The sequence below is a fragment of the Pyrenophora tritici-repentis genome, chromosome 3 (assembly GCF_003171515.1).
Source record: "Pyrenophora tritici-repentis strain M4 chromosome 3, whole genome shotgun sequence".
Lineage (NCBI taxonomy): Eukaryota > Fungi > Ascomycota > Dothideomycetes > Pleosporales > Pleosporaceae > Pyrenophora > Pyrenophora tritici-repentis.
Window position 1 is genome coordinate 2,317,797 of NC_089392.1, and position 24,768 is coordinate 2,342,564.

At 51.5% G+C, this 24,768-nt stretch overlaps 8 protein-coding genes across 8 annotated transcripts; 2 read left to right on the top strand and 6 right to left on the bottom strand.

Moving 5' to 3' along the window:
* Nucleotides 1-848: 848 nt before the first annotated feature.
* Nucleotides 849-6,040, bottom strand: PtrM4_082470 (DUF1421 multi-domain protein; the record flags this gene model as incomplete). Its single annotated transcript, XM_066106536.1, has 2 exons — nucleotides 849-5,172; nucleotides 5,217-6,040. The coding sequence occupies 2 exons, from the start codon at nucleotides 6,038-6,040 to the stop codon at nucleotides 849-851; spliced, it is 5,148 nt and encodes a 1,715-aa protein (XP_065963474.1).
* Nucleotides 6,041-6,730: 690 nt separating this feature from the next.
* On the bottom strand, nucleotides 6,731-8,736 carry PtrM4_082480 (PTR2, Dipeptide-tripeptide permease; the record flags this gene model as incomplete). Its single annotated transcript, XM_001940413.2, has 4 exons — nucleotides 6,731-7,432; nucleotides 7,502-7,842; nucleotides 7,897-8,427; nucleotides 8,478-8,736. The coding sequence occupies 4 exons, from the start codon at nucleotides 8,734-8,736 to the stop codon at nucleotides 6,731-6,733; spliced, it is 1,833 nt and encodes a 610-aa protein (XP_001940448.2).
* Nucleotides 8,737-10,594: 1,858 nt separating this feature from the next.
* On the bottom strand, nucleotides 10,595-11,289 carry PtrM4_082490 (uncharacterized protein; the record flags this gene model as incomplete). The annotated part of the gene is made up of 3 exons (XM_066106537.1): nucleotides 10,595-10,601; nucleotides 10,633-10,958; nucleotides 11,116-11,289. The coding sequence occupies 3 exons, from the start codon at nucleotides 11,287-11,289 to the stop codon at nucleotides 10,595-10,597; spliced, it is 507 nt and encodes a 168-aa protein (XP_065963475.1).
* A 1,077-nt stretch (nucleotides 11,290-12,366) lies between these two features.
* Nucleotides 12,367-13,027, top strand: PtrM4_082500 (60S ribosomal protein uL14; the record flags this gene model as incomplete). The annotated part of the gene is made up of 4 exons (XM_001940411.2): nucleotides 12,367-12,383; nucleotides 12,469-12,519; nucleotides 12,623-12,947; nucleotides 12,995-13,027. The coding sequence occupies 4 exons, from the start codon at nucleotides 12,367-12,369 to the stop codon at nucleotides 13,025-13,027; spliced, it is 426 nt and encodes a 141-aa protein (XP_001940446.1).
* A 314-nt stretch (nucleotides 13,028-13,341) lies between these two features.
* On the bottom strand, nucleotides 13,342-14,436 carry PtrM4_082510 (uncharacterized protein; the record flags this gene model as incomplete). Its single annotated transcript, XM_001940410.1, has 1 exon — nucleotides 13,342-14,436. The coding sequence occupies one exon, from the start codon at nucleotides 14,434-14,436 to the stop codon at nucleotides 13,342-13,344; it is 1,095 nt and encodes a 364-aa protein (XP_001940445.1).
* Nucleotides 14,437-16,244: 1,808 nt separating this feature from the next.
* PtrM4_082520 (glycosyltransferase protein) lies at nucleotides 16,245-18,260 on the bottom strand (the record flags this gene model as incomplete). The annotated part of the gene is made up of 4 exons (XM_001940409.1): nucleotides 16,245-17,126; nucleotides 17,176-17,205; nucleotides 17,257-17,727; nucleotides 17,775-18,260. The coding sequence occupies 4 exons, from the start codon at nucleotides 18,258-18,260 to the stop codon at nucleotides 16,245-16,247; spliced, it is 1,869 nt and encodes a 622-aa protein (XP_001940444.1).
* Nucleotides 18,261-20,608: 2,348 nt separating this feature from the next.
* On the top strand, nucleotides 20,609-21,056 carry PtrM4_082530 (Herpes-BLLF1 multi-domain protein; the record flags this gene model as incomplete). The annotated part of the gene is made up of 2 exons (XM_001940408.2): nucleotides 20,609-20,865; nucleotides 20,936-21,056. The coding sequence occupies 2 exons, from the start codon at nucleotides 20,609-20,611 to the stop codon at nucleotides 21,054-21,056; spliced, it is 378 nt and encodes a 125-aa protein (XP_001940443.1).
* A 733-nt stretch (nucleotides 21,057-21,789) lies between these two features.
* On the bottom strand, nucleotides 21,790-23,261 carry PtrM4_082540 (PutA, Proline dehydrogenase; the record flags this gene model as incomplete). Its single annotated transcript, XM_001940407.2, has 2 exons — nucleotides 21,790-22,621; nucleotides 22,672-23,261. 2 exons carry the CDS (start codon nucleotides 23,259-23,261, stop codon nucleotides 21,790-21,792), a joined length of 1,422 nt encoding a protein of 473 aa, XP_001940442.1.
* Between the last annotated feature and the right edge of the window lie 1,507 nt (nucleotides 23,262-24,768).

The window sequence follows — 24,768 nt, forward strand, 5'->3', positions numbered from 1 at the left end:
GCAAGTAGGGGGTTTAGACGCAGATATGAGCTTGGATTAGGAAGGAGAGAGGTGTTTTTTTTCTTCTCGTTTTTTCCTCTGGGCCTGGAGGGGTTATTCAATTGGTCTTTTTGGATGTAGGGAGAGATGGGGAGAGAGCTTAGGGGATCATGTGGGGGATGTCATTTACTGAGAGAATTTGAGTGAGGATATAAGGATGTGGGGTTGTATATACACGTACCTGTCTTGTAATTGACGCATATACCACTTTTCACTTTCTTGTCTTTTGCAACCCAAACGTGCACACAAAAGGGATTATATGTTTATACGTCACGTTAGATTATTGCACTTGAAGAAGAGAACGGGACAAGGGATGCAGAAGCAAGACTGTTTCCTACTTCATCTCACTTCCCTATACATATCGACCAGGGCGAGAAATACATCTGAGCTATGCATATACGCAAAACAATCGTCAAAGATGACTTATTCACATGAAAGAAAAAGACATCAACACCCAGGCCAACAAAGAACATAATAATGCATCCATTCCCTATATGATGTAGCCGGTAACATACCGTCACAAATATGCACACAGAACACATATAAGATAGGTGTTGGTTGGCTTTGCACTAAGTGCGTAAAGGGAAATAACGATAACTAGGAATGCATTCTGTTCGGTGGTTCTAATTGATATCTACGAACATAGGTGCTACGAAGGTATACCTAAGCTCTTGCGCAAGGTGGGCCGAAGTCGGGCCGAAGTGTCCAGCAGCCGACGTCTCTACCGATACTCACGATCCGACACTGGAAGTCTTTTCTTTCTGGATAGCTAGTAACTCTGCTTGTATCGGTAGTGACAGTGTATAGCATTAAACATCAAAGCTTGTTGGCCTCTGCACCCATCCATCTACTCGGACTGTCAGCTTATTGCCGTCAATAAAGCGTTCAAGAGCGCGGTTTGGCGATGCCTTCGTGAAGGCGTCTGCAGGATTGTCTTCGCCATTGATCCAGCGGATCTCCGTGATCTCGCGACGCTCATATGATTGGCGCAGCGCCATAATATCGATCATGAGGCGCTTCTCCTTCGTTGTCCCAAGCTTTACTAGGCACTCGTACAAGGAGTACGAGTCTGTACAGATAACCAAGGGAATTGCAGGTAGTCCAAGTCGTTCTGTAACTATCCTTAGCGTGGTTGCAACCGCGATGCCTATGTCAAAGCCGTTGACCATGCCGTAGATCTCTGAGGCCAGTACGCTCCGTGTGATGCGCTTGCACTTTGTAGAGCTGTAGTGGATCACGTTGCCTTGTATTGTGAAGGTGTTGGCGCCAATGGACTCGTTGACGAGCATGAGGACAAAGCCTAGCTGTGAGCTGAGGTCCTTGTTGTTGGCAAAGGAGCCGTCTACAAAGACTATCAACTTAGCCTCCGTAAGGTTGACAGTGACGTAGCGTAGGCCACGAGTGAGATTCTCCATCTGCCATTTCAGGCGCTTGTTGAGTGCCTTAATGTCCTCGTCTGATGGTTGCTGCGCTTGAGCAGCTACGGACAGATCAAATGATGCCTCTGGTTGGCATGTTGATGCGATGTACGCTCCGCGGGCGCGTTGCTCGGTGTACTGTTGCGCGCGGTCGGGTGCCCTAATATCAACAAGCCTGATCCTTCCTCCTTGTCCTTTCTGCCTGAGGATTAAGACTCTGCTGGCGTCCATCGTAAGTGTACATCCATTAAAGTCTAACTGCACCTCTGGTGTCAGCATAGCCTTTGGTTTTGATCTAAACTGCGCCTTCTGGATCTTTTTCTCTTCGCGTGATAAGAACGCGGTCGTTCCGAGCATGAGGGTGTCGTCTGTCTGCATACCGACGATGCCGAAGACGTCTGCGTCGTCGCTGTTCGTGATCAACAGGCATGGGTCGTACGTAGATGTTGACATATCTAGTTCCTTGCAGTGGTGTCCGTGATATGTTGTCCACCAGTGGACTCCTGCCTCCGCGATCCCATATAGTGGCTTGATCACGTGGAGTATCGTGCCTTCTGGATATCGATGTACCAGCTCGGTAGGGAGGTGTGCGAGTATCGTCCTCTTCAGTGTTGTCTGAGCCTGTGGGTATGCCTGCGTAATATCACGTAGCTCAACGCTCATGCCGCTTTGTACTAGCCCAGGCGCCAGCGACATAATCAGGCGCTGGCTACATCGCTGGATGGTTGGCGACTGCGTTAAGATAGCCTCCTTGCCATAGTCTTGGTAGCCTTGGATAACCAGACGGGATTTCTCATAAGGCTTAGTTGTCTTTCCCTTGACCTCACGTACTAGGCGTGACTTAAAGATCCGGATCTTGCTGTGTAGCCTCTCGTCGTATTGCTCAAACTTGAAGACTCCACGACCTACTAGGTCGCTGATCTCTTGGTCATCAGACGCTTCAAAGGGGGCGCCTGAGGTTGTGATCACGCCATCGTTCCGTAGCTTGATAGCTAGCTCAAGATCGTCCTGCTCCTTCTTGGTGATGTACGCGTGCGCCTTCCGCTTGTTCTTTGACCCTGGAGGGCGGCCTCTTCTACGTGGTTGCGCTGCCGGAGGTACTGCTATCGGCTCGTGCGGCTCATTCGGCTCATTCGGCGCGTGTGGCGCATCAGGGTCGCTCCACAGGTGGTCTGGTCTGTAGTATGGCTTAACGACAGTTGATCTGAATGTCGCTGGACCATTAACCATGTCGACAGTGATGTTGTGGCCATCTGTACTGGCGATCTTGTACGGGCCATTCCAGCCATCACTCTCTCTCCATACTAAGACTTCGCTCTGGAGTGGGAGCGCGAGCATGTCTGCAGTGGCTGGTCCATTGCGGGTGTTCAAGGCGTCTGCAACTTGGCGCTCTGCAGTGAGCTTGCGCAGGGCTTTCGTCGCCTTTTGAATAGCCTCGCTGCGTTTGACCATTGATGGTGATGGCGGTGACTCTGCAGTCATTCGTGGGTACGCTCCAAAGACTAGTAACGTCGGGACTAGTCCATCAGGGCCAGCAGTATCGTTAACAGCCTTCACAGCCATCTGGAGAATCGCGTCGTCGGACATAGTGTCAGTGAGTTCTGCATGGAGTATGTCCCATGCCCGGCGTAGAGGGGCATGGTACCTCTCAGTTTTGCCGATAGACCAGTGCGCCTCCGTAGGTACTTGCTTGCATGTGACTCCCATGATCTTTGCTTCTGCGCGGAACTCTGCGCTCGCGAAGTTAGTACCTGCATCATGCGTGATGATGTCGGGTGGTCCCTGGTAGGTGTCGATCCATAGTATCCGCAGTGCTTGCCATGTTTCTTTAGCTGAGATAGCGCTGAGGAACCTCGCGCCTTGAAACGCTGTTGAGGAATCGACCACATGCAGTACAGGTTTGTTGCTTAGGTACATTACGTCCACCAGGATCTCATAGTTGAAGTGGTGATCATCCTTAAGAGTGAATTTGAATCGGCGCGGCGCGGAGCTGTGGAGCTGGCAGTGGTGGCAGAACTTAGTGACTTCTTCTAGGGTTCTTTCTTCGAAGTCGTTATGGCCAGCATCCTTTAAGAGTTTGACTAGTCGCGTAACAGCTGGGTGTCCAAACCGTCGATGGAGCCGTCGCAATTCTGTCTCCGTTAGGAACATAGTTGCTCTCTCTCTCTTGTTTAGATGGAACCAAGGATGTCCCCATTTGCGAATCACCGGGATGTGTACGTCATCCTGAACCAGCTCGTCTGTCGTATTGTTGAAGTATACCTTTAAGCGGTCCATGTCTGCAAGGCATAGCAAGAACGGCGTAGGCGCCTCGAGCACTTCGAAGTTGATTTTTCCGATCTCCGTAGAGACCTGCACGGTGCCAATCGACGCTGTAGCCTCGCCTTTTCCGAATTTAATAGACGCTTTCCCTGCTGTAGATGTGTCTAACTTAACCGTCGGATCTTCTCTCGTAAGTGCGAGGTATTGCTCCTTGCCGACCGTGGATACGTTTGCAGCGCCTGTATCTGGTAGGATTCCTTGGTACACAGATCGTGTGTAGCGGTCCTCAAGCAGGAACTGCGATGCTGGTGCTGACGGCGCGTCTCGGCTGTATATGTCGTCGCCCGAGATATGATGCAAGAACGCCTGGTCTGCAAGGCATTGCTCCTTGAAGAACTGGTGTTCAGAATGTGCTTCCGCGACGTCGTCATCCTCGTCATCCTCGCAGTCTTCCTCCTCTCTCCAGCCTCTCTGATTGTACTGGCTGGTGTGCTCGATCCCTTCGTATTCTGCAAGATGTACGGAGAAGTCCTCAGGGGGCTGTGCACCTGTAAAGTATAGCGTAGAGAAGAACTGCGCACGGGCATCTTTGCGCTCTTTATCTGTGTGGTTGGTAGACCAGCATCCTTCCTTCCGGCAAACAAAGCATTTCTTCCTCCAACGTGGCTTGAATCCTCGTCCGTTGTCGTCGCGCTGCTCGCCTCCTCGGTATGCTCCTCTGGATCCGCCTCTGAATCCTCCTCCACCTCGAGATCCACCTCGGATCCTTCCATTGCCGTTGTATCGGCGGTCTAGGTAGTATTGATCTTCTGTGACCAACTGGGCGGTGTGTTGCCGTGCTAGGTGTGTTTCCACTGCGGATCGTAGATCTGAGAAGAGTCCTTCACAGATTGTGGCTGGCTTGAACAGTGCCATCTCAAGTTCTGGTACTCCTCGGCAGGCATTGATGACCGTAGTGCGGAGGGCATCCTCACCCTCAAAGTTCTTGCCAAGGGCACGCTGGCATAGCTGCAGCTTGTCAAGCAGGATCTGCAGAACCTCGTGTAGTCCCTTATCAGGGTTCTCTGCGCGGGTGCGAGCGAAGGTTGTAGTCGTCCAGTCTGTGTAGTAGTGCTGGTGATGGACGTCATGGTCGAAGTGGTTTTTGATTGCCATGTACGCATCAGCAAAGCTATCATCTCTCTCTACAACCTGTATGTAGAACGTCTCTGCACGCCCGGTAAGGATACGGGGAAACACTGCGTGAAACTGCTCCTCCTGGATATCTACCTGCCAGCAGATGCTGAAGAAGATCTTAATCTTATCGTCTAGGAGATCGTACGCATTCCCTGTATACTTGTTGCTATTGTCCCATAGCTTAGAGAACTGCGTGATCGTATTGGCTTCGAGCCGATCGTTGCGAGACCATCGCGGCGGTAGCGTCTTGTACGGGTCATGTGGTAGGCCAAGGGGTCTGTCAGGTACTCGGTTTGTAGGTTGCTGAGGGAAAGGTGTCACCTCGCGGTATGCGGTCGCTGGGGTCGTGTCTGTGTCTGCGGGTACCATTGTTGTGGTTGCATAGCCTGCTCCGTTTGTCGAGGCTGTGGTCCTGCATAGGCATTGATCGCGTAGGGCGGTTGTTGTAGCTCTTGATATTGCGGGTGGCTTCGAACGCCTTGTCTCACTCTATACTGCTCGCCCTGTGACGGACGTTGTGGCTGCGGCTGTAGCGGTTCCAGTGGCTGCGTCTGTTGCAGTGGCTGCTGCGCTTGTCTATCTATAGGGGCTGCTAGATGTGCGTTCTGCTGACGCTGGTACGCCTCAGAACGTTCGTCAAACTTCTCGGCCTTGAACTCTGCAGGGTCCCATTCGGGAGCGTTTTCTCCTCCTAGTAAGTTGAAGAGGGAATCAGCTACTCTAGCCCGAAATTTGCCTGTATAGACTCCCCTATACCGGAGCACAGTCTTCAGAGATCTTAGCGTAGTGCGCTCAACCTTCTGGAATAGCTCTCGTGTCCATCCTTCAAAGTCCCATTGGTAGTCGAAGTATAGTCTCTCATCCCATTCCATTCCTACATGGTAGTCGTGGATAGCCTTCGCGACCCAGGTTGTTGCGTGCGTCTCGTCTGCATCCTCTGGTGCGGGTACACCCCAGAGAGATGGGTTGATATAGTCAAACGTGACTGTGTATGGACAGTGTCGCATAAGGTGTTCAGCAGTAAACTTCGCTCCTGGGGATATAGTTTCTGCGCGCTTGCTTGTATTGCGTTCGGATGGATAGTTGAGTAGTTGCTCTTGAACATCAGCGTCTGTATCGCCAGAGTTGCTCTGGCTGCCTGCCATCGTGCCGGTGTATATTGACGCGTTGCCTTGTCTTGTCTAGCTGGTTGGTCGGTTCCAGCGCTTGTGGTTGTACGTGATAGGATCGTCCGGGACGCTCGTACGGAATCGCTACGCGTTGCTGACGCACTATAGTCGTCCCGAGACTTCTCGCGTCGGGATATCAATAGTCTGTCGCTCTGCGCTGCTGACGTGCTGTAGTCGTCCCAAGACTTCTCGCGTCGGGATTTCAACAGTGTGTCTTTGTGCGTTGCTGACGCGCTGTAATCGAGCTTCGGCCTGGATTAGCAGCTTAGAGGGAGGTTTTGATCGCTATGCGTTATCTCTGCCTCGCTCTGTTCTTAGCACAGAATCTTCTCTCAGGAGTATAACGTCGTGCGTTAGGGAGGCTGTCAAAGATGCGGTCTGTCTCTTCTTCCTTGCTGTCTGTGATCGCCTCAAGCAATCACTGATCAGTGTTGGTTGGCTTTGCACTAAGTGCGTAAAGGGAAATAACGATAACTAGGAATGCATTCTGTTCGGTGGTTCTAATTGATATCTACGAACATAGGTGCTACGAAGGTATACCTAAGCTCTTGCGCAAGGTGGGCCGAAGTCGGGCCGAAGTGTCCAGCAGCCGACGTCTCTACCGATACTCACGATCCGACAATAGGTAAAGTGAACCTCTATCCCATCCACTCCACTCCACCACACTTACAACCCCCTCTTCTCATCCCTCACACTAGCCGTATCCACATTCTCCACATCACCAGCCTCGCCACCACCCACATACGTGCTCTCCTTGAGGTTATTCATCGCATCCTCCATCTTATCCGCCTTGCGGAAAGTCAGGTAGAAGCCGATGCCGCCGAACATGGCCACCACAGCCACGGATCCATAGTTCCAGACGAGCAGCGGATCCTCTGATAGACTGACAAACGCCTGTCCGAGGGCTGCAGAAACGGCCGACGTGGATAGCGCAACAGCTTGAATGGTGGATTTCATGTTGTTGGGGGCTTTGGTGTATGCGTATTCTAGTTTCGTGATGGACGCCATGATCTCTGACATACCGATGAGTCCGTAGGGGAAGACCTGGACCCAGACGGAGATGTCGGCGCTGCAGTCTTTACGGGTTTTGCTCAGGCGGTTGATGTCGGAGCCGCAGGCGGACATGCTGTAGATGTAGTACTGGATGACGCAAGCGGACACCATGGCGAGCGAGGAGAGGGCGAAACCGGCAGTGATTTTCTTGATGGGGGAGAGTACGATTCCTGCTTTTCGCAGGCCGGGGTAGACGAGGAAGTCCATGATGGGGATTAAGATGACGATGAAGATGGGGTTCAGCTTGGAGACGATGTCGTTGGGGGTTTTGCCGAGGTTCATCGTGTTGGCTTGGGAGACGAGGTTGTTTGTCATCTGGAGAGTGTGTTAGCGGGTTGTACGTATATTGGGATGGATGTGAAGACTAAGTGGGAGTGGGCTTACCTGGTTGTATGCGAGCCAGTAGAGGGGGTACCATAAGAATACTTTGCAGGCGAGCAGGCCGCGCTTTACCTCGTCGACCCAGGCGTCGTCAAAGGTCATCCACTCGGGCACAGACTTGCCGCTGGCGCGGATGGCGCTGGGCTTGATGCGGTCCCAGAAACCATCGTCTTTGAACGTGTTCTTGCGGGGAGACGACTTGATACCCAGACCAATCAGCTTGAAGGCTTTGCCCATGACAGAACCTGTGGGCGGGGAGAGCTTGTAGTGCTTCTTCATGGTAATGAGAATGATGGGGCAGAGGAGGTAGCAGATAGTGGGGAGGGTGTAAGAGAGCCAGAAACCTGAGAGTGGTTATTAGCATACAATTCTTGATAGAGTCGCTGAGAGTAACATACCGACGAAATGTTCGCTGTAGACCATTGCAATGGAACCGCAAATGGAACCGCAGTTGATGAGGAAGTAAAAGTAGATGTAGATCCTGGCCGTTGTGGTGGCGGGGTCAACAATCTCCTTCTTTCCATTCTTCTTCACGCGTACGTAGGCCTTTTGGTCCTTGTATTGCTCGGCAATCAAGGGCGAGATATTACTTTTGAAGCCACCAGTACCGAGACCCATGACGACCAGGCCGACAGCGAAGACACCGATAGCAACATTTGGCTTAACAATAACAGCGGGGATCGCAGACATGATGAGAATGATATGACCAATGACAGCAATGAGGTTGGAGTACTGGATCGTGTTGTAACGGCCCCAGTACTCGTCAGCAAGCCAGGCGCCACCGAGAGGAGTAATGTACGACCAGAACTGGTTAAACATGGTCAAGCCGGTAGATGCGCGCTGGCCCATGTCGAGAGCACCGGATCCGGGCTTCTTGAGGAATCCAGCGCCGGTCTTGGAGCCGGGAGGGAGAGGCTTCTGGATGAAGTCTGGGGAATGGTCAGCATCAGAAGCTGTAGAAATTTCGAAGACCACTCACTGACGAAGACAGCACTGGTTCCATAGTAACTGAAGCGCTCAACAAACTCAACAGCAGCAACAGTCCACGCCTGCCACGGAATGCGGCCCGCGACCCTGGGGAGAGTTGCCCATTCCTCCTCGGTAGGGAATGGTCCTAGAAGGTTGGCATTCTCGTCGTTGAAGGAATCGGTGGAGCTGGCGTCAAGCGCAATAGGTTCACCAGCAGTGGCTCCCTTTGTGATCTCGAGAGATGCCTTGACATTGGTAGTAGCCGCCATGGTATCGCAAGACAGACCACTGGTCAATCTTTGCTGTAAAGCAGAAGAAGAAAGGTGCGAGGTCCAAGAAATGGACTCGCGCAATCACACCGTCGGCGGAGGGGTCAAAAAAACGCAATGGGTGGTGGACTTGAGTTCCCTAGGGTGCGAGCATGTGTACCCAACGTGTCTTCATATACCGCAACGAACACAGCCCCATGTTACAGCATTAAGAGAGTTGCACAAGGATGCTCACGCAACTAGAGGAGGATTCCACAGCCAGATCCAGCCTTGTTCGCTTGTTGACCGTGTTATCGTGGCAATATTGCAAATCAACCAACAACCCAAGACAATAGCATCACGATCTAGTATCCATCTGAGTATACCACCCTCCGATTCAGGCCCGCTGCCGCTATTAAGCGCGCCGTCAAGAGCCACCCAAGGCCGTGGTAAACCTTCATCGAGATAAGAAGAGGAATGCGAACAAGCTGTGCGGGATTCAAGCACGGCGGAGAATGTTCGAAAAAGACGTTGCCAAGCGGTGCTAAGTAGGAAGAAGATAACGTCCGTCGAAGCTTCCATACGCGCGTGGTGTTTGTGCCAAGTAATTTTCCATCTTTTGGCCTTGTCACCTCCCCGTTCCGCCTTAGCTGGGGTGTTTGCCGATTGTGAAGGCGCCTAGACCCGCGGTGGGGGAGGCTGGCCAAGGGCTTGGAGAAAGGGTTTACGAGGATAAGAGTTTCGTTGTGGGATACCTCCTTCTACAATTGACCATGGGCGAGACAGTGGCTGATGGGGCGTGGTTTTGATGGCGTGTGAAGGGTGTGAGAGGATGTTGGGGTCGATGGAACCTCTTGTTAGCCGAACCTTGGCATGGAAGGTGGGATGCCTCGCTCGACTACTTTTGTACTACTCATTTAGTGCCTAGAACATGGAAGATATGTAGCGGAATTAGTATCGCACCAACCATGGGCATTGCATTCGGGATCTTTTTGCATTACTCCTAAAATTAGGTATGTACATCTGCCATATCAATTCTGTATCTCATGCAGTCGCCACCACTTATCCAACTGCCATTACCCGTATTTTCCTATATCGGTGTGTCCGATTTCTCTCGTTGGCAGCGAAATCTCCTTGAACTCTCCTTTGCAATATTCAGGGACAAACCAAGGACAACCACATTGCCTTCTTTACTCAACGTCCTGGACAGCTGCATCTGTACCGGACTCTATTGCATTATCCTTGGACTCCGTTATACAATCCTCGGACTCGGGGGGCTCTGGCTCTACGTTGAGTGGCTAGGCTTGCTCTTCACCGGATGTGGGAGTACTCTGGACTTGCTGAGGGGCAGGTCGAGTCTGCTCCAGCTGAATCCTCTGAAATCCAGTCGTTGATTCAGAGGGAAAGGTCGGATGTTCTGAATTGTGCGGATGTTGATTATGACTCCATACGTGAGGTGCTTGTGTAGGGAAAGAAGCAGGAGGCGCATAACTATCAAATGCTTGACGTTGTATATCGAGTCGGGTCTGCTGCTGGTAATGTGGCATAGCCGTGTATGGCTGGGGGTTCATGCCATACATGCTAGGAGGATTAGGGTGTTGCGGGAAGAATGACGGGCTGTGCGGATATGGCATCGTTTGTGCACCTGCGGGGCTATACATTCCAGGGTTCTGATTCTGATTGTGGCCGAAAGGCGCATTCTGTCTACCCGGGTGTTGCGGTTGTCTATGGTCTTGACCTGTTGCCCGTGTCCGCTGACCCCTAGGAGGACGACCGTGGTTTTTCTGATGATTATTGTGCGAATCCTCGTTCTGGTTCTGACGGGTCTGGCTCTGGTGGTCCTGGTACTGGTTTGGGTTCAGGTTCGGGTTCTTCTGGGTTAGTGTCTTTTCAAACTCCTTCTTCTCATTTTCATACTTCTCCAGCTTAAGGGTAAGGGCCTTAACTTCAGCTTCCAACTTCTTTACCACATCGGGCTTGGGCGGCTTGGGGATGATGACTACGGCGGCTTGTGTGCCATCTTGTTCAGGCCGGGGGGAGCACGGATTAGGGCCATCTCCAAGCGAGTGGAGACGGTACGGGCCATGGCGGATTGCATGACGCACGAAGACGCGGACACACGTCTGTGGGCCCATACTAGCAATGCGCATGAACTTGCCTAACTCGTACGATGTGAGGAGGGAGGCGTTGATGAGGCAAAGCCGGAGTCGCTCGATGGTAGACGGAAAGTCCTCGTGGACTGGCTGTGTCAAAGGGTCAGTGCCAAAAACTAGCAGCAGGCACTTTGCATATAGTGTAGTTACACGTCATGTAAGGTCACATACAGTGTAGGATTTGTGAACGAAGTGAAGTGCTCAAAAGGAATATGCTCACCGCTTGATAGTGCTGGGAATTACTTACAATCTTGTCAAGGTTGAATCTGGCGAAGAGGATCATGCGCTCCCAGTTGGATGTTGACATGCCCTCGTCATCTGTGAAGACCTCCTCAAGGAATGGAATGAGCTCTTTATGTACCCAGCCCATATCGAGGTATTCCTTGATGTCGGCCGGATTAGGCTGATCCATACCTTCCATTTTGATAAACATGTCGAATCGACTGTTATTAGCGTTCTGAGACTAGATCGTTGGTTGCACCTGGTAGAGAGAGTATTTATGGCGAAGTCTTGGGGTGTGCGGAGCCTCTTATGTGTTCCAGGGAGAGCCATCGTTCCTTTTCTTTGTACGTCATTCACACCCTAATCTCACCTGGGCAACCCACGAGACTAATGCGCATGGGTCAGGTTTTGGTGTAAGTGGAGGTAAAGCCCGCCTGACCCTCACCATGATTCCTTCTCGCATACCTGGCACCTCGACTGAATTACTCAATTTACTCAGAGTGAGCGCTGATACACCTGTTCCCATGCATAATTCCCTCATGGCTATTGGTGCTTCCAACCGAATGGGTATGGCGCCATCTGCTAAGTTTCATGGGATTGGTCGAGCCTGCGGGAATTGTGTTGAACGAGCAAACGTGCAATTTATCCCACGCCTACGTTTGTGGAGCCGTACATTATGACCACTCAAAGAAGCAGTATCAAGACGGCTATCTGGCTGCTTGACTGGCTTATCTAGGTTGATAATAGGTTAATACGATATATGCTCACCATCGCGAGCAAATTTGTGCTGGTGATGTTGGAGCAAACAAAAGATCCTTCACAGAGGCATCACGTCTTGTATGCAACAGTCTAACGTATCAATCACATAAGTAAGATGTCTATTTCTGATGATGCTGATTCCCCACAATATCTCTTTTTACAGATATCTCATTAGAACTTGTGAATGTTTTGGTTCATTCATGTCGGTGCAAGGTGACTGAATGAGTGGATTAGTATATTTTGTGCACCAAGGCTAATCTTTTTCTGGAAAGATAAAATCAGCAGCTAAAGACTTGACACCTTTCCAACATATCGTGATGAAGTTCAGTGATGCTACGTCTGTCCGGGGTTGTCGTAGAGGCTTGGCGCGGATCAGCGCACAGACCACGCACACAGAATTTCGTTAGCGAGACGGCTTCCAGCCCGCCTCTGTCGAACTTTACGACGCTCCCGACAACTCCAGCGACGACGCACCCGAACCCGCCAAATCGAATATCCCCCCCGATAATCAATCAAAATGTCTGGAAAGCGCGGGTACGTTTAGCCTCTACCGAGAGATTGCATAGCTGCCCATGCGGCAAATGCTAGATGATGGATGATGGTTAACATGTTCGTGCAGTCGAGGTTCTACCTCCGGTAACAAGCTCAAGATGACTCTCGGTCTGCCAGTGTACGTTTGACCCCGATACGATCGCTCCATACGAAACTATACGCGCTCGCGAAAGAAGCAAGATGTACATATGCAACAAGGAACCAGGCTAATGGAAGCACAGCGGCGCCGTCATGAACTGCTGCGACAACTCGGGTGCCCGCAACCTGTACATCATCTCCGTCAAGGGTATCGGTGCGCGCCTTAACCGCCTGCCCGCTGGTGGTGCCGGTGACATGGTCATGGCCACCGTCAAGAAGGGAAAGCCTGAGCTGAGGAAGAAGGTCATGCCCGCCGTCATTGTCCGCCAGAGCAAGCCATGGAGGCGAGCAGACGGTATCTACCTCTACTTTGAGGACAACGCCGGTGTCATTGTCAACCCCAAGGGTGAAATGAAGGGCTCTGCCATCACTGGACCCGTCGCAAAGGAGGCCGCTGAGCTGTGGCCGGTACGTGGAGTCAAACGCTGCAGAAGGACCCCGCTAACAAACAACAGCGTATCGCCTCCAACTCCGGTGTCGTCATGTGAGGTGTCTCTTTTCCTGCTTTCGATAACATTCATGGGTTCACGGGCACGGCGAAAATGCATTTACGGGGTGGAGGACTTGGGAGACGACATTGCAACTACGAATAGCAATGCGACGAACTTCACAATACCAGTCAAATGAACATTACGACCAAAACCAAGCCAAACCATTCCCCACGCTTCTTGGTGACTCAAACGCTTTGAATGTAATGCGCGATGGAAGTCACGGGCAGTTGGCTCTGAGCTAATGTGAACAATGAAAACTGATGCGATAGGAAGCTACAAAAGTATGTACTAAAGTTGGATACAACATCCAACTAATTGCAGGTGCTGCGATCACACGCCAAGGCCGTAAAGTCGCTTTCCTCGTCAACAACAACATCACCCTGCGCCCATCTCATTCGCACCATGCTTCTCGCATCCACATCGCGCTTTCGTCCACCCACAAACGTCAACTTCTCGTTTCCAACTACACCGGTGAGCACCGATCCATTGCTGGGTGCGCCAATGCCTGTGACCACACCGTTGCCGCCCTGCATGACGTTCGAGTAGCTCGTCAGCATTGTCTGCACTCCAGTAACAAAATCTTGTCCATCGAATTCGCAGTGGCCTCCGGCGGGCGTGTTGTCCACCGTCTGTAGCTGGTTGATCTGAGCTGTGGTCAAACCGGCATCAGTTCCAAGTTGCTCGTACGCTGCGACAGCTTGCGGGATGCTACCCTGAAGCAACTGAAGCTCACTTTGTGTAGACTGGAAATGAATCTGTGTTTGAGGAACAACCGTTGCCGCGTCCGGGAAGGGGACTTGCGGCGGCATGCCACCGCAGTTGAGCTCAACAGCAGAGTTGGGAAAGTTTTTCATTTGTGCCGGAATGAAGAAGCCAGACATCAAAAGACTGCCACCGCTGACACCAGTAAAGACAACTTTGGACATGTCCACAGCAACCCGCTTTGGTAGCTCGGTTTGAACAAAGTCGTTGACGGCTTGGGCGTGTGCAACACCGTCTGTGCGTTGAAGCCCAGAACCTCCACCCCAAAACAGGTTCTTGTTGGGGGCTAGTAGCACAACACCCATGGTGTTCGCTTGCACAGCCTGGTTAGGCATGTCAAAGAAGCTCTGCCCTCCATCACCATGAAGCAAGACGTTTGCTCCTAGGGTTCCATTCGCAGACGTTGCCGTTGCACCAGGAACACCCGAAGCAGCCATGAACTGGTCTGCAGGCGCAGAGATCTTGAATCGAATAGGTAGGCCGTTGACCATTACGGTGTCGTCAAGAATCATGGAGCCATCGGTGGCTTTTGAGATTCCTTGCGGGACCTGAGCAGCTTGTTGTTGAGCAGTCAACTGCTGGCCTTTGCGTTGCGGGAGGGCAGACGCAAGAGTGAGAAGAGAGAGGGCGATGGTCTTGTACATTTTGGCGTTTGGTTTAAGTGGTTGATTTGATGTTGATTATAGATATTAAGCGTGTATTGTGGAAAATATGGACCGGCCAGGAGAGAGAAGAGAAAAGGGTATCCAAATCACACACACATAAATAAAACCGCACGGCAGTACAGAAGAAAGAGGAAGACGAAAAACGAGGAGATCAGGACTTCATGTTATACTAACGCTCAACAGCTCAGTGTACGAACCAACCCACACTCCAAACATGCACCCGTAGCCAAGCTTCCATGTGCCATCTCGTAGCGACATGCTTCAGCCTCGCCGAAGCGCCAAAATCCCACCACTTAAAACTATGCGGCTAAGAAGGTCGCTACCAGCCTACCACAGCGGTGTTTGATGCGCTCGTGGTCTGCTGCATGCATGGTTTAGCATTGGAGACGGAGGTGGATGCTCGCGCCGTTTCAGAGGCGTCGCTTGGCGATACTAGTGTCACAGTTGTTAGGCAAACCGAGCGGCTTGAAGAGAAAATACGAAGGGTTTGAGTGCAGGTGAGAGCTTGTATGCCTTATTGAGGGGGTGGTGGAGGGCTTGGGAGGAGTGGGCTGGTCGGTTTTGTGGTATGGGGGCGGAGAGGCGGGGGTTTCGGTGACGGACGACAGGCGCGTGTGTGAATTGTAGAATGGATGGGATATGATACGGATGGCATCTTGAGCTGTAGGGTGAGATGTTTTGACTGAGAAGCATGTGGAATTGGTGGAATTGGGCGAAGGGTAGGTTGCGTGATGTGTGTTGGCAGCAGGGGGCGGGGGGAAAGGTGGTTTCACTTATCAGTTACCTTATTGGGGCGTTGAGGCAAGTAAGACGAAGTAAGCACTCAAAGGTTTGCTTGGATACAGGAAGCTTTTTTCTGGCAGGGAAACGGGGTGACATGGCTAGATGGGTTGCATGGGAGGCATTCGCTGGAAACGTGACGACTGCGCGACTTTGCCATAAAGCCGGCTCTCGAGATACCGGGCATTGCCAAGCGCACGTCTGCTGTGCTTGCATGATGCATCACGTATATATCCTAGGGGGATAGGCATACGCGTAAGTAAGAGTTGCAAAACGATCTGCCGATGTGAACGCGTACATGCGTCTACCGTACACGTTCCAGATCCGAGAGATGGTGAGGCGCCACAGCCAAGACCGCACTCATTGACTTTTGTCATAAACGTGCCAACATTCCATCACGACACTTCCAGAAGTAGGTACCAGCGGACATACGTCGGAACGTTTCGCGGAAAGTCTATCTGGTATCGGGGACTAGGGATCACGACTTGAAACATCAACAGCGGTGGTTATTTGGTAGATTTTTTCACGTCAGCCGCTTCGGGCCGCTCATCGTACATATGCAGCCGCCGGATAAATTGCTTCTTGAACATAATACATGTATATTGTACAGGCGCGTTGGAACGCGATGATGGAAAACCATACAGTACGACCGTATTGCTCTATAAAATTGGTTGGTTGGAGTTTGCATATCCTATGGCACCAGAACAACGCGTTTGTCACAAAGCTGCACGAAACACCCAGCCTTGTATTTTGGCATCGATTCCGTATATGCTGCCAAGGGTATCATACAGAGAGCTTTGTTCTTACATTCAATTTATCGAATGACGCAGCCGATGTGAATGATAGAGATGGTTTCAGCAGACTTCTGGGTTCAAGTGTCTCGGCCTACGTACCACAATCAGTCACTTCAGGTTTGCGTTTCAAATATTGGTGTTGTCATTATTGTCAAATCTCTCTGGGCGCACGCTTGGCTAAACAAGAAATCTTGTTTGTCCAAGAAGAGAAACCTAGACATAGAAAGACGCAGCAAAACATACGACAGTGTACAAAAACACGATCAAAGTCCAATGGTCGCTAAGCCGTCCAAGCCTTGCCCTTATAGGGCGTGAATACTCTTCTTTTGGGTACCGTACCAACGTCTTCTCGTCTGTTTGCAAAGCTTCATCGGCAGTGACCTCCTTCGGTGGCCAGAAACAATAGCACAATGGAATCCAACAGCTTATCAGCTGGCCGAGCCACCATACTGGCGGCCATCCAATCCTGGTGAGTAAGAAAACCCACCGATCGTGGCCCGATAGTGTGGGCACCGCGGCTGTGTAAGCGGTACTGATTCGAGCCGATGAGTCGAAGCAGCGTACCAGGTTGAGTGCTACACCAAGAAGGCAAGCCAATATATAGCAGGCGTGTATCCACACCAACTGCTGCACAAAAATAGCGCGAAAGCGGCCATAAAGCCCCGACGGCTTAGGACCACGCTCCCGGATCTCCGATGACAAACTTCCACTAGGCGTAAACCCCGGCTTCGTCCCACCAAACCTATCCGGCAGCATGAACCCCCGAACAAGAGATAGCGTGTAGTACGGGACCAGCCAGATGTCAGCTTGTTCCCAACGCATACCATCTCTGTACCCGATGAACAGCGCCATGCTAGCTTTATGTGCCGTGTCGGTAAACACCCAGAGGCAAACTAGCCGCAGGAGCCATGCGAGCTGCCAGGGCTGGTACCAGACGACGAAGGGGTAGCCGGAGAGTAGAGCGAGTGGGTTGCCGATGTAGCCTATCCATGTCAAGCCACTGTTTACAAAAGAGCCTAGGCCGAAGACGAGGCCTGCGAAGCGTTGACGGGCGTTGCAGTATGGTACTGCTGGACCCCAGAGGCGGAATCGGAGCTGTGAATAGTAAGAACTTAGAACGAGATGTGATATGCGAGATCCTTACCTTGATAGCTGTTTGCACGTTGCCGATGGTCTGATCAAAATTAGCCAGCGGTTCCTTGTTCTCAAGTTGGTGCCTACTCACCCATCTCGTCCGCTGCTTGATATGTCCAGACAGCGAATCCGGCATCTCTCCACATTGCAGATACTCCTCGATGTACGCCACGGACCACCCTTTCCCTAGTAGCATGGAGCTACAAGCCGTGTCCTCGCTAATGGAATACGTTGGGAATCCACCAATGTCGTCTATTGCCTCCCTTCGTGCTAGGTATCCTGATCCAACGCAGTCGCCTGAACCAAGCCCGTCGTGCACAAGCTCCGTTACAGCATAGAAGTAATCGAGATCTTGACGTACGCGGTCGTTACGGGGAATGTTCCAGAAGTACTGCGGTGGACATGTCATGGCCAGTTTGGGGTCGTTGAGAAGGTGCGGCATCATCGCTCGAAGCCAGTTTGGTTGAACTATCATGTCGACGTCTAGGCCAGCTACGAATGGTGAAGGTGTATCGTTGAGCGTTGCGCTGAATGCGAGACCGTTGTTTAGATTGCCTGCTTTCTGGTCTTGGTCAGTGGGTATTAATTGGGGAAGGGTGTGTAACGCACGTAATCCGGGATCTCTGGTTGTTTGCGGCTCGTGTAGTGTGCGTGCGGATATTTTCGCTTCACCTGCAACATCTTGTCCTCAAGATCAATCGAACGACCGTCATCGCAAAGAATCACACTGAGACGGTCCTTGGGCCAATCCGTCTCGCACGCAGCCCTGACAACGTTGAGAATGGTGTCATGATCTTCTCCGCAAGCAGTGATCAACACAGACACTACTGGAACGTCATCTCCTTCAAGGTTGAGTTTTGGTCTTCGTGGACGGCGGATAACGAATACGCGGTTGAAATATAGCATGGCGCCAGGCAGATACTGGAAAAACTCGATGATTAGGAAGAACCATGCAAGACCCAGCTGGTAGTTGGTATTCATCTCGGCGTTTGCAACGCAGTAAACTCGGAAACCATAGTACGCGAAGAGAAAAAGAGGTGCCAAAAGGCCGGTGATGGACACAATAGGCCAGAGGAAGTCCGGCGCTACCGCCATGATGGATGTTGGTTTGAGAAGGTCAGCCTTGAGATGATAGACGACATTACGAGCGAAGGCCAGCTCCTAATAAAGTCTTGAGCATACATGGCGCTGGTAGTAAAAGCACCTCTAGCTCCAGTACGTCAATCTGCAGCACACACTACGGGGTCCCTACATCTTCACTATCGGAATTCGGAGTGAAGCGATGGTGATTGGGACAGCTGGAGAGCGGCGCGTAAGATCGTCGCAAAAAGCGTGTCTACGGACTCGAGTATTGCTTTTATATGAAGCTGGACCATGGATCGCCTTCTCTGAACTTGCGCAAGAACAATGAGCAAACACCAATCGCGCGATTAGCGATGGAGTGAAACAGACAGGTCGATCGCAAAGCCCCATAGGGGCCGAGAAATATGAAAGAATGAAAGAGATTGTCCATCATGCTACCGATGTGACCCTCTAAGACGGATTTTCCAGCATTCGACACTGCGCGAGGGCAGCGTCCACTCGAGCTATGTGTTCCAAAGGCGTACTTGAATACAAATGAGACGAGTTAGAAGTAGCAAAGGTTGCAAACATAACCTGCGTCCCGATCTGTTGATGTGAACCCGGAGTCGCGAAATGAAGTGTTGCGACATAGCTGCCATGCCACAGCGTTCAAAGCCGCTAACGGTGAAAGAAGAAATATAGACACCCCCACACTATACGAGCCGTCCCGATAATGATGTAAAACAATAGAGCAGAGCCCGGACAGGACGTTTAATGTGCCTGGCCGCATACGACCTGCGAGCGTTAGGATTTGCTTTTGTAGGTCGCGGTTGCAATCATAATGACATCAACGGGAATTGTCGACAAGACGAAAGAGGTACTCATGCCGAACACGTATGACAAACATGGTATTGTAGGCTGAATTCGCATGTCAGGTTTCGATGCGATCTAAAGGGGAAAAGTTGTAAGCATAGAGAGAATTTGAAGTCTGTCGTTATGCCGCATAAGGCAAACCGCTGACCCCCCATCAATCACGTGACCTGTCGCGATTACAAACACGTGCAATCTTTAGACCAGGACTACCACGCCAACACTCTAACTCCTCGTACGAGCCGAGGATTCGCCACGTATCCGTTAGCGCTGGAATCCACCGTTTTGTCCAAACAATTAGCAGGTTAAAGCGCTCGCGGCAAGCCCGGGAGATGCGCATGAATCTCAGGAGATTTACCTACCACTAGGTAGTCCTCCGCGCTCAAAACACCACCTTCTTCCTCACTCACATAGGGGGTTCACGGCAAACAACCCACATCCAGCCACCCTGCTACTAACAATAACCGCATTTCCATATTTGCATGATCCGCCAGCCCGGAGTCCTTGTCTTTCTGTTTTGTTTTGTTTCTGCGCTATTGGTCCCCGCTGATGTCGGCAATGACGGCATTAACCTTGAGAAAGTTTCCACTACCTCACCCTGAACTGACGTGACCTCGGCTCCAACGTTTCTCTGGTGGGACGCATTGTCCGTTGTTTATTGCGTAAGTATACGAGGGGAAGCGAACAGGTCGTGTCTTTCAGGGAAAATGCCTGCTACTTACGATGAAGTCCTTGACGGTTGCCAGAACAGCGGATGGAAGGTTTCTAGGGCGATAATGCACGCTTCGGAGCTATTAGCCGAACAGCGTATGTAACGCCACTTTCAGATGTCAAGTCAGGGTCCCATCATCGCTGATTGGAACGGACAACCCCTGCGTTTCGCGGCTAAGTTTGCCAGCAACCAACTGCAACAACAAAAAACTTAACCCGCTGTCACCTTCCCCCGAACCAGCAACAATAATATGACTACACTCCTGTAGTATAACCCCCCCGCTGCGTCTCAATATCTCATCCCTGAGGATCAAGTCATGGAATCTCGTATCCTCTCAATTGTCGGGTACCCGGCCCCTGGCTTAAGCGGTGCCACCAAACCGCAAGCAGCTAAACACCCTTTACCTACCATGCTCTAATCTCCGTTCTGGTCCTGGGGGCAAAAAGGACAACGCAAAAGCAAGCGGTGTGGGTTTTCACGTTGCGATGTAACCTAGTATCGTAAACCCAGGCACTTTCTCGGTCCGCTTTTTAACAGCGCGTGGCGCCAAAAATAGGTAGGGCTTGTCAATGCTTAGTCCTGTCTCCGCCTCGAGGATGGAAAGCCCGTTGTGGAGAATAGCTACGTTGCGATAAGGTAGCTTTCCAAAGTGCTGGATACCCTTTCGTCGTATACATATAAACACCCCATCCTGTTCCCTCTTTGCTTCCTCACCTCACTACAACACAGTCTACTACTACTTACTCTAATACAACCAATCCACATTCGCTTTACCGCTACCAACTCAACCACCACCACCATGAAGTCCTTCGCCACCGCCCTCCTCATCGGCGCCGCCGCTGCCGCAAACATCACCGTCACCAACTACCACTACGTCGGTGTCAACGGCTACCCATCCTTGGGCTTCTTCCTTTCCGCCGACAGCGTCGAGTGCTCGGCCGACCACTACGTCCCCGGCGTTGCGTACAAGTGCAACGACCCCGCCTGGTCCTTTGTTATCGATGCGGATGCCCCTGCTGAGGGTAACTCGTTCACTCTCACCCACACCGTTACTTGGTAAGTTTCCTTCCCTCCCCTCCCCCATTGCTTCTTCCTTGGTTGTTCCCATGCTAATGTTTCCTGATAGCAAAACCGCATCTGCTCACTTCCACATCCCCCTTAACGGTCCTATCCCCACTGTCCTGGGCCAGATTGGTCTCGGTGTCACCGAGGAGCTCGTTGTCGACGAGGAGCAACACGGTTGCTAGACGGTGTTTGCTGGAGACGGGACAGATGATTAGATTTAGTAATATTTAATCTGTTGTTGTCTTGAGAATATTCGCCTGTTAATCTCACGTGATGATATATCTCCGTATTACCCGGCCAAAAAAGTTGATTCATGTCGCTCCCTGCAGCCATGGTATCCTATGATTGCCTTCCTTGCATATCTGCATAGCATTCACACTCCTCCTATTCTATGATAGATTTAACCAACCAAAAAAAAAGACAGTTACTTTGTAACTGCTCCTTACCCGAATCGAACGAGTGATCTTCGCATTACAAGTGCGACGCTTTACCGCTAAGCCAAAGGAGCACGTGATATAGAAACTGAGAAGATCTTCTATACATAACGTCGAGCAATTGGAAAACAACGCGAGGAAATGGGAGATGGAACATAATTATACAAGTGGGACTGTGCCCTGTGTGTGCGTGTGTTGTACAACCAAACATTCTGTGAACCCTAAGTCGCATCACATAAATGCACAAGCCAAGTTGTATGCGTAGTTTCTGAGACACTTTCTAACATTGAAAAAATCTGTAGACTATTGTAGTTGCTCTATGCAACAATGAGAATGACCATCTATCACGAGAGGTCTGTAAAGAAGACAAGCAAATATCCAGTTGGTTTTCCTTTCACAACTGGTTTCCTTAACCAATCCCAAACGCCATGCTGAATGCTTCGCTTCATGAAAACAAAAGACACAAGTGAAAGGGATTATCTTAAGCCAAACCGAACACACCCCTCAGCCTCCTCCAGAGCTCCTTGCCCATGGCCCTCCTGGTGTCTTCTGTTCGCAGCGCCGCCTCCTTGTTCTCGCTTGCTCGGCGAAGCAAGAAATTCAAGCACTCAGTTGTAGTACCCCAAGTCATGCACTTGATGACCTTGGCCTGGGTGTCTGCCTTCATGGTTTCATCCTGCACGAGCGCCTGCGAGATCTCATCGGCCATGCCCTGGAGCTGGGCGTATGTGAGGCGGGGTAGCTTCTCTGGGGGTGTAAAAAGCATCTGCTCAGCGCGGATCTTCTGGGCGGCTTGCACGGAGGCCAGGTTGTGGGTGGCGAGGACAATGTTTACGGCGGGGAAGGGTGTGCCGGGAGTTGGGGCAGGTACCTTGTCAGTCCATTGCTGGCGGACAACGGCGTCGGCGCAGGCGTCGTAGTTTGCGTCGGTGCCGGCTTTGGTGTCGAAGGTGAGGTGCTTGGGCTCAGAGGTTAGGTATGCGCCGCGCACAAGCTTGACACCGGCGATGTAACCTTCCTTGGAGGCCTTCTCGAGGTGCTGGGCCATGCGCTTGGAAATGTCGCGTAGGTAGCATTGGTAGGTAATGTAGAGGACAGCGCGGCCATTTTCGGGCTTGTTGTACTTCTTCTGCAAAGCAAGAGTCCACTTCTCAAGACCGAGATTTGTAGCTTCTTCTTCAGCACCGGGGAGGAGACTGACACCCTTGGCGGCGGCGGCATCACAGGCGGCGGTGATGGCATCCCACATCTCGGGGGTGGCGTCTTGCTGATTTTGAAGGAGGTTCAGGGCGTGGCGACCAAGACCGGACCATCTAGATGAATGTTAGCATATGCAATGCAGATGATACCAGGGAGTACGTACTTTAGACCGACAAAGTCACCCTCCTTTGCCATGTCGACACTTTGGAGCATACCCTTCCTCCACACCTCGATCTCCATCTTGGTCTCCTCGGCAGTCGGCACCTGTCCACCCAGTACCTCGAGTGCATACTCGAAAAGGATTCCACCATAGCCCAGAGTCCTCGCAAAGTCGGTGTTCTTGACTACCTCATCCTTGTGCTCGCCAACGCAGAATTGAGCATAAAAGGTCTTCTTGAGCAAGTTGGACAGGACAGGGTTGCGCTCGATGCTCATGAGAAAAGACTTGGAGTCTAGCATGCGCCGTAGGATACCAAAGCATGCATTGAGTAGCATGGGCTGTGAGGACATGGCAGTGATGAGGTAGGAGCGCAGAACGGTCGATGTTGGTAGTCGGCCTAGAACAGCCTTGGACCGGGCTACTTTTGACTCTGGCTGAGTAGAGAGGAGTTGTGCGGTAGATACGGATGAGGCAGAAACATCTTGGCGTGCGCTCGCGCTCTGATGGACGTATCGAGGTGTCTGCGACAAGGTCCGTGATGTCTGTGATAGAGCAAGGCTCTGGAAGCGCTGGAAGTTCTGTCGTCGGAGCATTATGGCAGATAACAATAGTGTTGTGTGTTAGATGAGTGTCACTCAGTGAGGGAGCAAAGGCTTTTGTAGGTTTTGGTCAATGTTGGTGAGTGGACCCTATGGTGCTCGGTACCAACAAGCTCGGTGAAATTGGGCGACTCAGGAGGTCTTGTGACTTTGTACCAAGTGTTTGACGCCATATATACCATGGGTGATGCTCATGGCGACGCATCAACCAGGGCGCAATGCTCGGCTTGCGTCGGCTCGCGCTAATGATGCTGCTTGCTGAGACGGCGGCAGTGCAGATGGCAGCCGCATGCGGCCATGCTCATCGGCCAAGCTAGAGAGAGGCAATGCCGTAACCTGTTCCTGTGGAGTAACCTGTCTGGAGTTTGTCGCGGCATGGACATGGCCTTGAGTTTGTGTTGTGAGACGAAGCCGAATTGTGTGCCTACCTTTGTCGGACCCGGGGTATCCAGGGCACAATTGGCAAGAACCCGCGCCTGTGCCTGGCTGTGCCTGTCCTGCACCACCATTGCGACAACATCACCAATGCCTTCATCAACGCTTCATTTTCTCTCCATCTCCGTGTGACCTCAAATGCCTGTTACCCCACATTCAGCCATCTTGCGCTGCTCTCACTAGTCGTCCGCACAGCTCCCATCGTGATCTTTGCACCCTCCGTAGCCCATGCAGCCCACGCTCAAGCCTCAGAGCCGAGCGTAGCCAGCCGCGCCATCGCCTCCCGATCCTGCGCCAGTCTTCTTTGTTTTCTCTGACACCATCATCCCCACTCAGCATCAGTGGGCCGCATGCGAACCGATATCGGATCTTCTTGACGAAACGCAAATTTTGTAATGTTTGCATGGGCCGTACCATGATTGCGAGGAGGGCCGTGGTGGCTGCGGAAAGCGTCGGCGGACCCACAATGTACCGGAACCTCCGCTCTTCAAGTGCACGTCCTCCACACTTCTTCACGTCCTCCGATCGTTCTTCACACGTTCACGATAGTCTCTTTCGTTTAGGAATATCAACATTGGTCTGAAGGATTCTAGCTACCAAGGTTATGGAAATCGGCTTGGCATCTTCCTGTTGGTCTACCGGATGTATACTGAGCGACTGCCGATTGCCCCATTTTCACCACTTGTGGCTGCTCATCGACTCAATGCTGACACACTACCTGTCCCATGATCGCCGCTCCTGAGCCTGATGAAAAAACCCGTTTGGTTCCTTCGAATCTTCTGCCGCCGCTTCCAGGTTGGATATTCAATTGTGAAATAAGAGTGAGGATGATTATCAACGGTTTGCTATGCAAAACTGCGTGCACGGGTTTGGGTTCTGGCCTGGACTTGGAATGCTGAGACAGAAGTGGATATTGTGTAGTCTTCTAGGTGGCCGCTCCGCTCCGAGTCCTAAGGAGGCAAGTAGGATTGGTCTTGATCCAATCTCTCCTTACGTAACCATGTCTACCGCGGCTCATCACATATGGTAGAGCACCGCAGGAATAGCTATACACTTAAAATCACCC